The sequence below is a fragment of the Tachysurus fulvidraco genome, chromosome 2 (genome assembly GCF_022655615.1).
Source record: "Tachysurus fulvidraco isolate hzauxx_2018 chromosome 2, HZAU_PFXX_2.0, whole genome shotgun sequence".
NCBI lineage: Eukaryota > Metazoa > Chordata > Actinopteri > Siluriformes > Bagridae > Tachysurus > Tachysurus fulvidraco.
The window spans coordinates 4,009,771-4,026,836 of NC_062519.1; the positions used below are offsets into that span (position 1 = coordinate 4,009,771).

The 17,066-nt window shown below is 39.8% G+C and overlaps 1 protein-coding gene across 1 annotated transcript in view; it reads left to right on the forward strand.

Moving 5' to 3' along the window:
• Positions 1 to 17,060, forward strand: part of LOC113656546 (potassium voltage-gated channel subfamily D member 3-like) — a 100,124-nt gene extending 83,064 nt beyond the window's left edge. Inside the window, exons 4-6 of the mRNA XM_027167842.2 lie at positions 5,045 to 5,146; positions 10,537 to 10,629; positions 16,761 to 17,060. Coding sequence (XP_027023643.1) covers positions 5,045 to 5,146; positions 10,537 to 10,629; positions 16,761 to 17,027 — 462 coding nt within the window. The 3' untranslated portion in view covers positions 17,028 to 17,060. The remainder of the gene's footprint in view (positions 1 to 5,044; positions 5,147 to 10,536; positions 10,630 to 16,760) is intronic.
• Positions 17,061 to 17,066: the final 6 nt, after the last annotated feature.

Here is a 17,066-nt window from a genome sequence, read left to right on the forward strand (position 1 = left end):
CTCTCTCTCTGTTACTCTCTCTCTCTCTCTCTCTCTTTCCTTCTCTCTCATACCAGCTTTCGGTCAGGCCCACATCTGTCTATCTGATTGCCTGGAAAGGAAATCCTTCTTTTCTCTGTCCTGTTTTTATTTTTTGAGAGTCGATTAAATTATAGTCTGACTTCTCTTAGGTGTTAACTGGCATTTTTATTTTAGTTGTTGTTAATCATTTCCACCATCTTTCATCTTTCATCATTAGCTTACCGCCAGTCACACGATGTCGCAAGCGGTCTTGGCAAACAGAGGAGAGGATGGAAAAGGACTCTAGTCGATGCACACACGCTACAGAGATACAGTAGTTCGGGTCTTCTCGAGTCCGTTCGTTAAAAACACATTCATTTTAAATTACCCGAGACCCGATGCCGCTATTATTATACCCGACCTGTGTCCGAGGCACACGTGAAACTTTTAGACCTGAACCTGCTCGGGGCTCGGGTCGGACCTCGGGTTTTCGGATCTAAGTGGACCCGTGAAGACCTCTAGTCCAGGTACCACATCTGTACCTTAAGAGACAAATACATGACTGAATAAAGCTACCTGATTTGCTGCACCTTACTATCCTACATTCTCTCTCTCTCTCTCTCTCTCTCTCTCTCTCTCTCTCTCTCTCTCTCTCTCTCAGTCAGGGTCAACAGAAACAGACAGCTCATCCCACTTTTTTTTTGACAGTACACTAAATTATTGTCTGAGTACTCTTATGTGACAACCAACATTTTCTTCTTTATCGCTGCACAAATCACAAATCTCAGAGTCGATTTACTGGCAGTCGGTAATGTTGGAGCAATGTCAAGTGCATCTATAAGAGAGAGGCAGGGCAGGAAGAGGGCAGGACAAAGCCAGAGGGATACATGCGACAGCAAACAAAGCGCAACAACAAGGGCACGGAGGTAATTCGGAGGCCAACTGGAGAGGACTGGGATGTGGAGAAGTGGCCCGGCTTAGTAATTATGAAAAAAGAAACGACACTGGCCTCAGTTAGGGGGGAAAAAGTTTGTCATCCTTTATGCTGGTACAATTAAACCTTTTTAATGAAACTTTTAATGAACAGTTTATTTCCTGGTCAAGTTTCACGCATCCAATCAAATTCATTCATGTGGAAAAAGGTCTGAAGAAGCACATTGTAACCCAATTCAAATCATTTACTTATATAAATTTACAATTATATTTTACTGCTTATTACGTTGTGAATTTTTTTTTTTTACAAAATGGGGTCAAGGTTTGTTTATTTTTATTTGTTTATTTATTTATTTATTTATTCATTTCAGAACATTCTACATTTTCACAATCCTTACATTTTCATCAAGCTTTTAATTTACCTCAGTGAACCCTGGCAGTATGCGCAAAAGTTCCTGATAAATGCTTGGGAAAAGGAATATAACTGCATAGATGAGATTAACCGAGTCGTACTGATTGCTTTCTGATGCCGTCAGATCGGCTGGAAGCTCTACCGAGAGCACTTCTATCATTTCTATCTTAATTGTATCTCTAAACCAACTTATTATCATTTAATCCTTCTAAACATTTCTCTGTCACTCTGCATCTGACTGCAGACATTTTAGCAACTCCGAACTCACCAGGACGTTTCTCAACCTTTTTTAAGATTTTTTTTTTATTGATGCGTTGCATGTAAATTGCCGATTAAAGGTGGGGTTTCCGATGTTTGAAAGCCAATGTTGACATTTGAAATCACCAAAACAAACACGCCCCTAACCCAAATGGGTCCCACCCCTGTATCGATAGCTCCGCCCACAGATACATACATAACCCAGGCAACGAATGGAAAGAAATGTGTCTTTATCATAGCTGAAGGGAAGAACAATACGATTGCAGATAAACAAACAAGCAAAAATGACACACAAGCATAATCATGTAAAGGACAAAGGCATATATTAGTTCTGTGTAACAAAGCAAAACCAACGTTACTCACCTATCGAGAAGGAAAAAAGCGCCTCGGCGTCTTAAGTAAAGTCGGCCACATATTCACAGATTGGAGTTTCCCGAGTCAATAACTCCTGAGCTAAACGCTGTTACTACACAAAACGCGGTTGTAGCTGCCTCTCTACATTACTACGATAGAAAAGAGGTGTTATTTGTGTAGTAACAGCGTTTAGCTCAGGAGTTATTGACTCGGGAAACTCCAACCTGTGAATATGTGGCCGACTTCCTGCTCCTTCAGTTCTCTCCAGCGCTGGAAAGCTGATCCTATATTAACACGTCCTACTTCTTGCCTTATCGTAAGTCTTTCTTCTCTTTCTTTCTTTGTTTTTATCCTCCATGTCACTGTTAAAACCGCTTTCTGCTAATTGTTTCACACATGCGCACTGAACACTCTCTCCGCCCATATGGACAAGACACGCCCCTTTCTGCTCATTGGCTACACGTTTCTTTTGATCTTTGTTTTGTTTGGCATCCCAACACAGTTTTCTGAAGCATTTCTCAAACAACGGAGACCCCGCCTTTAATATTGAACGTCTCTTGAGACATTTATGTGAATTAAGCAGCCTTTATTTTCTTTATCATTTATAATTTAGCATTTTTTTATTATTATTATTTAAATAAATCCCAGATTGGAAGGAAATAAGGATGTGGTCAGAATGTAGGGCCAGGCTTTTAAGGTGCCTCTGGAACAGACGGGGTAAAGGACTAAAGGGTTCAAACCTCCGACCTTCTGATCTGTAACCCATGGCTTTATGATGAGTCTTTACTTATCCTTGTATTTCATTCCAATGAAAACTCCAGAAAAGTTGCCCTGACCTTTAAATTAGCTAGTGCTGATGTCTAATAAAAACTAAACTAACGAACATGTCTAAATAAAACTCTATTTATAATTCGATCACATTTGCAGGTTTTGACTGCAGTATGTTGGATAAAGCAGTTGTGTGTATAACCTGGAGCCAGTGGTACACGGTTAGCCCTGGGGTCGGAATAATAACATGCGATCATACATTTTTAATGATTGGTTTTGGGTGTGGACTCGATCACATATTTCCTGCAGCTATCAGAATACAAACAAACAATTTCATAAAGTTCACTACTTAGTTTTAAGGCATCGACTTTTTTGACATTTTCAAATGACGGCACTTTCTATGATTTATTTCCATACGCTATCTGTTTCTGGGTTTTTTTTATTATTATTATTTATTTATTTGAATCGAACTCTACATGCTGGTACACCATGAGACACGACGTAACACGTTATCGTTTTGAAATAAACCATTTTCCCAACACTCCCCTAATGCAAGCCCCCCCAACCAGACTCAAGATCTTTTCGCACGTCTCAGGGGAATTTGTGTGTGAGCAGCTGCCAAAGTGTGCGACATGCAGTTTTAAGACATGACTCTCACCTTGAATGCGAGAAAAGAACTCGCAGCTTATCTCTCCCCTACTTTCTCATCAATTTCAGATCGTCTCTTTTCATTATGGCTCCCAGATACTTGGATCTCAGAGCTGTTTTGTGATAGAGCTGGAGTTATTTTTTCTCCGACAATGAGACAAAAGTTAAATAGAACCTTTTCAACCTGCATTAGAGTGTAATAACAGTAGTGATAGACCTATGAGTGGCAAAGGCAGCTGAAATAAATGGACCAAAAAGGGCTCTCCGTTCATCTTTCGAGAAAAATGTGGCACATAGTGGATGCTTGGTGGAGCTGGGATTCCAACTCATGACCTTCCCTCCCTCAGATACCACGGCTTCTGCTCGGATCTCAGCATGTCTGACGGACATATCATCGTGGATGACAGCTCATCAGCTGAAACTCAATCCCGGCAAAACTGAACTGTCGATCATCCCAGATGATTTATCCCCAGGCAATATCCCTGCACACCGATCTGATCTCCCCTTTCGGTCATAGCTCACAACCTCGTGGTAACCATGAGTAATCGACTGTCCTTTTTCTCACGTTACTAACGTGACACGTTCATTTCGGCTCCTTCTCTACAACATCAGAAGGATTCAGCCATTTTCTTGTACTTGTTCAGTCTCTTGTCATTTCAAGACTGGACTACTGCAGCTCACTGCTGTCTACCTATGAACACAATTCGTCCTCTTCAAATGATCCAAGAAGCAGCTGCATGACTTGTTTTTGGCAACTTGTTTCTTTACACAGTACATTCATTCATTCATTTTCTACCGTTTATCCGAACTTCTCGGGTCACGGGGAGCCTGTGCCTATCTCAGGCGTCATCGGGCATCGAGGCAGGATACATTCACACACTCACAGACTATGGACAATTTTCCAGAGATGCCAATCAACCTACCATGCATGTCTTTGGACCGGGGGAGGAAACCCGAGTACCCAGAGAAAACCCCCGAGGCACGGGGAGAACATGCAAACTCCGGAGGCGGAAGCGGGAATCGAACCCCCAGCCCTGGAGGTGTGAGGCGAACGTGCTAACCATGAAGCCACCGTGCCCCCTTTACACAGTACTTAAATGTATTAATTGATGGCCATTTGGTTCCACCATTATGGTACATGAGCACAGTTTCAAGACATCAGATGTTCATATTTTTCACATTTGTTTGTGTGTGTGTGTGTGTGTGTGTGTGTGTGTGTGTGTGTGTGTGTGTGTGTGTGTGTGTGCTTTCTGTTAATGACACCGGCTGTTTGGAGTTCTGACACAATCACGCTCTTAAAAATACATCTCTAGCTCTGATAATCAAATTGTGGGAAGTCACGACGTTAAAAAAAATGTTTGTTTTTTTACGGCCTTGAGTAGTTATTGTTCTTATTTGCCACCGATTTCACTCTGCATCCAACAAGCGATGATAACATCAATCATGAAGGTCTAAGTTCATAAATAAAGTGATGTACAGTGTGAATGTTGAGTGTAATTACATAATGTGCATAATTGAAAAACACCAGCTGAACCTGCGGCTCAGGAATTCGCCTCGGGTTAATGTTTGTCTGTGAGGAGATTAATGGGTGAGGTGGTGGACTAGGGCACAAATGACAATTCATTACTCTTTCTACTGGCTGTCTGACACCGGACTTTTCTGCCCACACAGAAAACCCGTCTGGCCCGAATAAGAATAGCCAAGAAGGGCAGCTCCAACGCTTACCTGCAGAGCAAACGCAACGGCCGCCTCAACGAGCTGCTGGATCTCACTGTGAGTTTCTCTTATATATACATATATATTTAATATACTGTTATATTAACATAACACTGTTATAGTGGGTATTTTTAAAATACAGCCAGTTTGATTTAGCAGGTGATTGTTGCCATTTTTTTATTTTGCTTCCTTATTTTTGCCACATTATTAAAATGACAAAGTTTGGAGACTAACAATAATGTATCTATGGCCAGGTGATGTAACACTATCTATATACTTTCTATATCGTCGTAAATGATGTCATGATACATGATACTCAGATATAATATGACCAGTTATCATGTAATTTCTGTTTTCTACTGCTCTCTGATTTCGTGTTTTTTTGTTGTTGTTTTTTTTTGTTGTTTTTTTTTTTTTACAAAATCTTATTTTTCCCTTTCACATTTTACATTTTGTAAATTTTACATTTCAAAATGTTTTAAATAAAAGCAAAATCACACACTATTTTAAGGTTTTACTTTTAAACTGCTGTCAGCTTGTTAAGAAAGCTACACTCTGTATCGTGATACATATCATCGATCTTAAATATGTCTTGAAGTGTTAATTTTTTTTTTGTCATAGCGCACATTAGTTTACACGCTTAGTTTAATCTCAGGAGAGACGCTAAACAAGCGAGATGCTGTTAATCTCTGGCTACAGTCCAGAGTGTACCATCTGAATATGATGTTCTGATAGTTTCTGGGATTATTATATGATTGCTGTTATTTAAACTGTTTATTTAGTCACTTTACAATGATTGATCGAATATTATAATGACAGGACTGATCCAGAATGTTCTGAATTGACCAAAGACACAACGTTATACCCGAGTAGACAATATTCACAATTTAATTGGTTTTGTACAGCATGTATCAGTTACTGTCGCTTTCCTCTCGGTTTTCACGTTATGGAAGTTTAAGTGTAATCTCCGCTTTCCTGATGGTGTGGGAAATCTGTTACAAAGACAACAGAGAATCCTCTAGAAATAAACATTTTTAACAGAAAATATTTAGATTTTGATGACCGTTTAATATGTTTCTAATAATTCTCTGGCCCATCATGCAAGGCCTTAGTGGTAGTGAATATTCTTACTGTATACTGTAATACCAAAGGTTTATGGACACCTGAGCATCACATATATATGAAGGTCTTAACGAAAACTGTTTCCACAAAGTACAGAATTATCTTAAATGTCTTTGTATGCTCTAAAATTTCTCAATTTGAGACAGGAACTAAAATGTTTGAACATATTCAGCAGGACAACGCTCCTGTGCACAAAGCTAACTCCATGAAGATATAGTTTGAGAAGGATGGAGTGGAAGGTCTCGACTCAGAGCCCTGACTCTGACTTAACCCAACTAAACCTTTTGAGATGAACTGGAACACCGACTGAACCCCAGAGCACATATTGATCTCTCTAATGCTCTTGTAGCCGAATGATCAACAAATCTCCACAGACTTGTGCTACAACATCTAATGGAAATCCTCTGTAGAAGAAAAGAGTGGAGTGAATTATAACAGCAAAATTGGACTTAAGTCTGGAATGTTGTAGATGTTCAAAAAGTCATGTGATGTTTGTGTGATGGTTTGGGTGTCCAAAAACTTTTGGCCATATGCATATTTATAAAATCATACAAACATGCATAAAACCAGGTTTGTACTTGTGAGGTAATGAGAAAAACTTTTTTTTTTTTAACTCCATCTCTAATCTGCAATGACCATCTTTATGTCAAATCCCACTGCCTGTGACACCATTTTATTGTGCTCTGTGCCAGGGTAAAGTCATGCTAATGAAATCAGGCCAGATTTTAACTCGCTCTCGCCTTCCATCCTAATTAGAAGCGGTGCTGATTTTAAAAGAACCGAAATGTAAAGCTCCTAGAATCATCTGTACTCGTCTGACCTGACGATCCTTTTTTTTTGTTTTCTTTGAGTGTCACTCAGCGCTAAAAGTCACCTCTAATTAAAATCCATTAGCATGTGTAATACATACCGCTGAACCTCCTTCAGACCTCTGTGTCAAAGCTTCAAGCCTTTGTTTTGATAGTGCACGTGACCATGACGGCTTCATGTGTTTATCAGTTCAGGATGCTGTCATTATTCTCATCATATCAGAGAGAAAGTGTGTGTATGTGTGTGTGTGTGTGTGTGAGAGAGAGAGAGAGAGAGAGAGAGAGAGAGAGAGAGAGAGAGAGAGAGAGAGAGGGAAAAAAACCTTCTGTCGAAGGTGTTAGGAACCAGGCAGTCGGAGAGGTCTCTGTTTTCTGGGCGATTTCATGCCAGAAGTTGTGATGAAGCTGTCAGAAGTTTGACACTTGGAATTACAGACGTGCCATTTCTGCCTTTCCCTGAGACTCGATGTCAGCGCAAGGAGGCGTAAGGCCTTGGGTGATTTTTTTATATGGATATAAAAGAATTGTATTATTGAAAAGTAAGTGTTGTGCATCCACATTATGTTTAAAGAAAGCCTACTTTTTTTGACACAAAAATTCATCTCAATCAGTGTTTGTAGAAACATTCAGCTATGTCAGTGTTTGTACAAACATTCAGCATTCAGTGTTTGTACAAACATTCAGCATTCAGTGTTTGTACAAACATTCAGCTATGTCAGTGTTTGTACAAACATTCAGCTATGTCAGTGTTTGTACAAACATTCAGCTATGTCAGTGTTTGTACAAACATTCAGCTATGTCAGTGTTTGTACAAACATTCAGCTATGTCAGTGTTTGGTTTGAGTGTTAAAAATTTGATTGTGTTCAATTTTGTTTATCTCATTTGGTCTTTTATTTTGACATTGACCCGCATGAGCAGATATACTTTGCGAGTGTGCGGCAAACATTTCAATACGGAACAAGCCCCAGACGCACATGGTCGCGGTTTCGAAGGTTTACGGTTTGCAAGCATTCAGCTCCTGCAGAACAAGTTGTTTTGATTTGTTTTCTTTGTAGTTATTTGATGTCATTTTGTGTGATGTGCGCTTTGGCCTTATTTCAGCATTTGTTTAACTTGGTGTTTTACAAGCTCTTACGTGGATTCTCACCGAGCAACGGTGGTGTGCTACGTCTTGTGGTGTCCAACAGCGATTATATCTAAGACGGGCCTTCAATTAAAGTGTGGGAATTATCAGTTTAGGAGTCCATTCATTCTTAAGCCAGAGAGCTACACTTAATTAATGTCACTATTAGAAGCCAACCTTAGTTCTGTCTCTGTCGGTAACCTTAAACTAGGCTGGATATCAATTTATAAATACATATATTTTTGTGAATCATCAGAACGTTGGTGTTGATGAAAATTCAAGTGGTTCAGAAAAATGCTCGCATTCTATGTTCGCTCCTGAGTTTGTGTATATTTAGATCTTATTAAGATAAACCTCAAATGACTGGCGTAAAATCATATCATCTCTGATGAGTTGATGCAAATGGTTTCATATTTTTTTTGAGCATACTAAATAGTGATGTACAAACTAAGACAAATGTTCAATTAGGACAAAAATATTGGTGACCTATAAAACTCGCTGGTTAGAGTCTCGTCACCTGGTGTGTGCTCTGCTGGAGATAGAGCTACATGGGCATCATGTGACTCATGGGACTGCTGTGGATAGAACCACCTGGAGACAATCACACCGTTTATGAGCTGCCTTTGTGTCAGTGGGATGCACTTATTTCCAGGGATTTCAGAACAGTGTAACAGATATTGCATCATCGGGCAGGCGTGGCCTATTTGATAATCTAACCTTTAACCCTAACCCGAACCATAACCGTAGTTTTTGGTTGTTTATTTGTTTTTGAAAATAGCTTAACTGTAAGATAATAAAGCATAATAGATATAAAATATAAAATCTACCTGTATGACCTGTATGTTTATACCTGGTATGCTCTTTTTTTTTGAAAGAGGGCGTTTTTCCAAGACCTCCAGAAACACGCCTACTTTACGTCATGGTAATGAAACCCCTGGAATTTAGTGAATGCCTTGTGTCAGTCAGCTTTGTGCTCGGATCTTCATCAGTGAACATTTGAAGATGGCAGGGAGGAAGTAGTGTTAAGTAATTACCTCAGAAATGACTCTGATCTCCACAGGATCTCTTGGTTACACAATTCCTCTCGACGACAAACTGATGTAGAAAGGACATTATTTACAATGACATTATCTCCTGTCCAGTGTCACCCAAATGAGGATGAGGTTCACTTCTGAGTCTGGTTCCTCTCATGGTTTCTTCCTCATACCATCTCAGGGAGTTTTTTCCTCACCACCATCGCCTCAGGCTTGTCTATGAGATAGTTTTTAGAGATAAATAGTAACCTGATTTTAAACTTTAAACTTTTTTTTTTTCCTGTTTCCAGACAAATGAATTGAATTGAATTGAAAATGAGGAAGAGTGAGCATGTGTCTATGTGACTCGCTGCGGTGGCTGAGCGGCGTTACTGGAAGATTTAGTGAAATGTTTTGTTGTTGTTTTGTTGGTTTTATCTCAGTGAGTTTTGTTTTTATGACGGCTAAACGTAAGTAAATCGGCACTAGAGCATTTCCTCCTGATTAAAGGTTATGTGGTTATCAAGAAAATCAGCTTTACTGATGTCAATTTTTTATTGTTTTCACACCAATTTCTATGTCAGGCTGATTAAAAAAGTTCATCTTTTGTTATACATCTATTTCTACAGGTTTTTAGAAACATTAGAATATCATATCGTAATGTATATAAAAGACCACCGGTTCCCTGAGAAATGATGTGTTCTCACAGTTAGGTGGAAAATCTGGAGCAACTGTAGTTCCTGAATGAAAAAAAAAAGAATTGTCTCTATTTCAAAATGCTAAAATTGTTAACATTTCTAAACACAAAAATCAAATCGTTAAGAAAATTAATTTGTTCTGGACCAGAGCTTGAAGAAGCAGCATCATATGCAGTAATATGCTCTGAGATGAGCTTTCCAGGGAAGCAGAATCTATTTGAAGGATATAAAGAAGTTCAGAACCAGATAAAAAGACAAACTGTTGGCATATTTACATTAGCTTTTTATATATTTTTACATATAAATTATTTTATATTAGATTTCCTGCAAACGATGTTCATACTGTATATTATGTCTATTTTTGGCTTGGGTGCAGTGTTTCTGAGGTTTGAGAAAGAACACACACACACACGCACATATATATATATATATATAATGTGCGTGTGTGTCAACGTATTTAATTATTGTTGTTAATTGTAATAAAAAAAAACATCTGAACTTCATAATCTTCATAATCTTATTTGTATTATTTGTACAAACTTTTGCACCTGACCATGAAATTCGTATAATCTTAATTGCATCATTTTTTTGTAAAATATATTGATACAGTAAATGTGTGTGTGTGTGTGTGTGTGTGTGTGTGTGTGTGTGTGTGTGTGTGTGTGTGTGTGTGTGTGTCAGGGCTCAGAAGAAGAGGAGCAGCACATGAATAAGATCCCTTCGTTATTGGAGAGTCAACACCACCACCTACTGCACTGCCTGGAGAAAACCACTGTGAGTGTGAACGTGTCCCGTCACAAGACTAACACAATACTCTGTGTTTCACTCGTTCAGTCATTTGGGTCGTTTGTAAAATGTCTAGCAGCAGTGAGTGTGTGTGTGTGTGTGTGTGTGTGTGTGTGTGTGTGTGTGTGTGTGTGTGTGTGTGTGTGTGTGTGTGTGTGTGTGTGTGTGTGTGAAGCCGACTGGATTTGAGCTAATAATCTCAAGGACATGAATGTGAGGAGATTCATCAATTCAGATTATTCAGAAAATTCTGTGGTGTCTAACATTTGTTTGTGTGTGTGTGTGTGTGTGTGTGTGTGTGTGTGTGTGTGTGTGTGTGTGTGTGTGTGTGTGTGTGATTCTACAGGTATGTCTTCATCTCACTCTCTGTTTCTGCTTCTGTGTGTCTTTATCTCTGACTCTCGCTTTCTGAGCTCTCTCTCTCTCTCTCCTTATCTCTCTCTGTCTCTCTCTGTCTCTCTCTCTCTCTCTCTCTCTCTCTCTCTCTCTCTCTCTCTCTCTCTCTCTGTGCACGCTAAGAGCCTTTGGGTGCAAGTGAGGGTGCTCAAGGGGAGAGGGTGACAATGCTTACTTTTTTCGGCTCTTGATAAAAGTTTTCTTTTTTCTTTTCTTCTTGTTGAAAGTTTTCTAAACTAAAAGTTAAATTAAAAAATAAAAAAAAATAAGTGAGGTCATGTAGTAAAAATTTTGGTAAGGATTGGAGCGGGAGCGGGACGGCGTCCCTCACGGCAAGGGCATCGTCACCTGTCACCGTCATGGCGTGAAGTGTGTTGCTTGCTATAGGGAAAGAAATTTGATATAAAAACATATGATCTGTGTCATTAAAAAAAAACCTGTGGAAGAGTCAGAAAAGAACGGTGCTCAGCGTACTGAAAAAAACTGATACAGGGACTAGAGAAGAGAATAACCAAAGTGAGACTCTAGTGGATCTGAATAATGATACTAATCCATTACTGAAGAGGTCAGTAACAGTGTTAATTATGTAAACAGAGCTGAAAAATAGGATACGTCAAAGTCTTATGAAACCTGTGATGCCAAGATGATGGAGGAAGATACGCTGTCTGAAATCTCTGATGGGTCTCAGGTAATAGAGGATGCGTACGCCATGGACAAAATGAATGATTTCCGTGTCTCGGTGTCACCTGTCTCCGTGCACCATGGCGTCAGGGTTACTGGGAATAGGGAAGGAGATCGGTAAAGAGAACATATCGTCTGCTTCCCGCATAAACAAAGCGGTGGTGGTTTTCAAAAAGGAGGACTATCAGGTGAGAAACCTTACCAACACCGGCATTTAGTTTCATCGCTGATTGCCCGATAACTGTCCAGGTAACTGCTGCTAACATTCTTCCATTTATTCCTAATGAGGAGATAGAGCAAGGGCTGATGTGCTATGGAAAGTTACAGTAGCAAGTGCGATTAAAACAATTCCTCTAGGCTGTAAGAACGTCATTTTTGTGATAGCCGGAAATTGAAGAAGGCTTCTTTTAAAAGTCTTAGCCAGTGGTGGGATTTGGGGAAAGGAACGGTGCAGTCTCTGCAAAGAGACATTAAACTCTTAGGAAAACATTGTGAAAACACACAGGGAGGTGGACTAACTAAAAAAATTCAAGAACTCAGCTAACAAAAGGGACACTGATAAGAGCAAGATATTGTTCCATTAAAGACATGGATGCTCCAAGTAGCTTCTTTTTTGATCTTGAGGAAAAAAAGAGTCAGACAGAAGATGATGTGACGGTGTGTGTGTGATTGAGTAGCGTGTCGGAGAAGCATGGCGATTGTGTCGGTGGTGTCAGTGTGTGTCGGACACTGACAGATTCTGACAATGATACAGATACTGATACTGACACAGACACAGACACCAATATTGACATTGTCAGTATAAGTCAGTGTCAGTATCGGTATCAGTATCGGTGTCAGTATCGGTGTCAGTATCAGTCAGTGTCAGTATCGGTGTCAGTATCGGTGTCAGTATCAGTCAGTGTCAGTATCAGTCAGTGTCAGTATCAGTATCAGTATCAGTATCATTGTCAGTATCAGTCAATATCAGTGTCAGTATCAGTGTCAGTATCATTGTCAGAATCAGTCAGTGTCAGTATCGGTGTCAGTGTCAGTATCGGTGTCAGTGTCAGTATCAGTGTCAGTATCATTGTCAGAATCAGTCAGTGTCAGTATCGGTGTCAGTATCATTGTCGGTATCAGTATACCGATACTGATACCGACACTGATACTGACATCGATACTGACAATATCAGTATCAGTATCTGTGTCAGTATCGGTGTCAGTATCGATGTCAGTATCAGTGTCAGTATCAGTATCGGTATACTGATACTGACAATGATACTGATATTGATATTGACAATGATACTGACACTGATACTAAAACTGACACTGATACGGATAGTGTGATGTGGTAGCTTAGTGGTTAAGTTATCGGGCTACCAATTGGAAGGTAGTGAGTTTGATCCTAGGACCACCAAGCTACCACCGCTGGGACCTGGAGCAAGGCCTTTAACCCTCAATTGCTCAGTTGTATAAAATAAGATAAAAATGTAAGTTGCTCTGGATGTGTAAAAAAAAAGCCCTTTGCACTTCACCATGAATATAACCAAGTTGTTAGTAATATCAGTGTAGCTAAGCCTGAGCCATAGCTTCATGTTGTCAACATGAGCCAGGCAAGACTTCATTAGGTTAAAAACTGCGATTTTTCTGACAGTTACAGTAAGTGTACCTCAGCCATCTATCATGAAGCTTATTACACCAATCTGTATCATTAAAGGTCAATAGGGGGTAAGACAGGGGTGTGTTCTATCTGGATTGCTAAAATTCTCTTGTCATAGAACCCGTTTTAAAACAGATAAGGAAAAATTTACATGGTCTTCACTTAACAAATCAGGAGAACGCAATTCACCAAGTCATGCAAATCTGCCTATGCTGATGATCTGAGTTTTAATTAGCAGAAAAAGTGATGTGCAGGTTTTAATTAATTTGTTGAATGATTTTAATGTATTGTCCTCTGCAAAGGTAAATTGGAGCAAAAGTGAAGCGCTGTTGTGTGGAAAATTTTGGACAGAAGGAAAGCCAAATCTTCCTGACGTCTGACCTGGTGAAAAGATAGCTTCAAATACTTAGATGTGTTTCTAGAAGATGAAGCGACCACACAGAGGAATTAGAGGAGATCAAAGAGAAGGTCATAGAGAAGGTCAAAGAGAGACTTGGAAAATGGAAATGGACGACACCAGAAATCTTGTAAAGTGGGTGTACAATAATAATTAATATCTTTATAGCGTCCTGTTTCTGGGACAAGTTGGCCTGTGTAGATCCTGCTCCATGTCTTCTGTCTGAGATGCAAGATGTACTGCTGGACTTCTTCTTGGACAAGCTGTACTGGGTGCCCCAGAGTGTGCTGTATCTACTAAGGAAGAGGGTGGGCAAGGGCTTTATACACCTGCAATGTAGGAAGGTGACCTTTCTCCTGGCATTTACAGTATACAGAGACTTCTCAACTGTGCAATAACTTCCAGCTGGCAGGCAAGTGCATGCACCTTACTGCACAACATTAATATAACAAGGCCTACAGATGGACAAGAGTCTCTTCCTTATGAACCCTGCAACGCTGGACACTAGTAAGATACCAGCGTTTTACAAAAGTCTTTTTAAAGTCTGGAACTTTTCACACTGCAGAAGCAACAGATCCTACTCTCTTCACTGAAGTGGTGAAGAGTAGAACCGCAAATCCACGGAGCCAGGTTTTACATCTCAAGCTGCTCTTTTCCTGGACTTAATAAGTAACTACTGGAATCAAGGACAATCACATTGGGGCACCAATGCCCCTTTTCCACCGAGGCAGTTTGAGTGCTGGTTCGGAGCCAGAGCCTAATTTAGAACCAGTTCTTTCTGTTTCGACCGCCAAAGCACCGGCTCTGAACCCGGAAAAGTGGTTCTTAAGTAGCACCAAAACGTTGCTGGTCTAGACTTAAGAACTGCTTGCGTCAGGAGCTGGGGGCGGGGCTACTGTTAGCGCATTTGATAATGTACCTTAAGTATACTAATGTCTAATACACTTTTACTTTACCGCGATATGATACATTATCAGCAAACATGATAGTAGGTAGCTACATGCTAAGGCAAAAATTTTTTCTGCGGTAACGATAAAATAACGTAATGTACTTTATCGATTACAACCTCTGTTTATACAGATTACACGGAGCCGCACGTACACGTTTTATTCACCGCGTTTGGATGCCGATGTAGGTTCGCAAAGCCATGAGCATTAACAGTAAAGCAACATCCGCCATTGCTATTGTATTTGTGTTTGCCACTGCTGCGCTAACGTTGCTGGGACACACTCGGCGCTGTGATGCTCTCTAGCTGGTGGAAAGGCAAGAAGGTTCTTAGAAGGTTTGCCATTGGAACCAACTTTGAACCAGCATTAGTGCTAGCTCTGAACCAGCACCCGGTTCTTTCCGGTGGAAAAGAGGCACTAGTAAACCTGGCTGAAACAGACTTTAAGAACACAGAGGAAGTAGCTGCACTCATGAAAGTCAGATCTACATGAGCAGTCACTCAGCTGCTGTCAAAATGGAATGGCATTCTAAGGAACTGCTAAGGAAAGAACACTGCTATCAGAGCACTGCAGTGAGACACTAGAGTCTCGTTTCCCAGCATAACCCTACAGGAGGACTTCACAGGGTCTTTCTTAAAAGCTCAAAAAATCTATGGTTTTATATTTCTCGCATGCCACACAGAAAAGTTTGTATAAAGCTTGTGTCACATTTTTTATTCCAAAGTTTCTAGATAAAACATTTAAACTCGATACATCCTGGTACAATGTACTCAGAATAAATGTGAAAGTAAAACCAGAATGGAGATCGCTGTATAAGCCACCATTAACTATAAGGGCAGGATACTTACAGCGCAGAGTTCTGCATGGTGCTGTTACTGTTAATGCTTTTACATCCTGAGGTTGGAACAGAATGTCCTCTGTAAAACTTTTCAGAACCTGTTTAACTCACAGAAGGATGAGACTTTTATCTCTGATTTTAAGTATGTTCATAATAAGTGTTTTACTTCCCAGCTCTATGTCAGATTATTTTAAAACAAATCAACATTGCAGGCCTGATTCGATGCTTAGGGTCGTTGAGACCAAAAAAACTTAGCGGTTGTTTTACTCACGCAGAAGTAATAAATGAAAACAGGATGGTATTCCACGTTCGGAGGTTATCTGACAAACCATCCGTCTGTCCCCTTCCACTAGCAGTTAACAATATCCTTGGAGTTTGTTACTTGTCTCCCGAACCACAACAATTCCTCAGAAACACGTCGAGCCGGGTTAGTTAGCCGCTTCTGCTATTTCACGTTGCTCTGTTCCTCTCGTTGGACTTCGGAAAATACACAGACGGAATTTGGAAGCTCTCAGTCTCTCGGAAAGGTCCGTACTCTGTCAGATCAGCTTGCTGACGATCAATAACCTGAATCTTCACAAACTTTAAGTACTCAACTTCTGAATCTTTATCTCACAACTGCTCCGCTAGCCCGCTAGCATCTCACCTCATGCTTTTCTCTTTTTCGCACCTGCTCTATCTTTCATCGTCCACAGAGCATCCGGTAATAACAAAAAAACAATACATTGATAAAATTAAAGCTTGCTTTATCAAATACATCTTTCTAGACAATGACCACTCTGAAATGAACAGCTTTGAGAAACTAAACAAAAAAACAGATTTACAATTTTTACCTTTTTAATTTTTAATTTAAATTTTTTTAATTTTAATTGTTTTAATTGTAATTTTTTAATTTTTAATTTTTTTAATTTTAATTTTTTTTTATTTTTAATTTTTAATTTTTTTAAGCATTTACCGATTGTAACTTTTTTAAATGAACTTGGCGTTTCACTTCACAACTGAAAATGGATATTTTATCCTTGCTTAAACATTATTTATTTCTTTATTACAAAATTAGCATTTAGTATTTTAACTACATACAGAAAGAGGTGTTTATTTATATGTGGTGTGTTTTGACTTTGTAAATTTGTTTGCATAATGAAATAAATGTACTTTAAAAAATCAAATCAAAATCTCTCTCTCTCTCTCTCTCTCTCTCTCTCACTCTTTCTCCACCAGGCTCATGAGTTTGTGGATGAACAGTTGTATGAGCAGAATTGTATTGAAGGAGTACCGCAGCTGCAGAACTTTCCTTCTCGCAGCCCCTCTTTCTCGAGCAATGAGGACTTCACAGGATCCTGCTGCACTCGCCGCTCACGCAAAAGACTTGCGCTGCCTAACGCCAGTCTGTCCACCACACACACGCACACACACACGCAGGACCTGCAAGAGCTGAGCGCCATCCACATCCAATGTGGAGATCAGCTGAGTCTCGGACCGAGGTGAACGAGTGGTGAAGCCTCTATAGATCCAAACCCTGGTCTC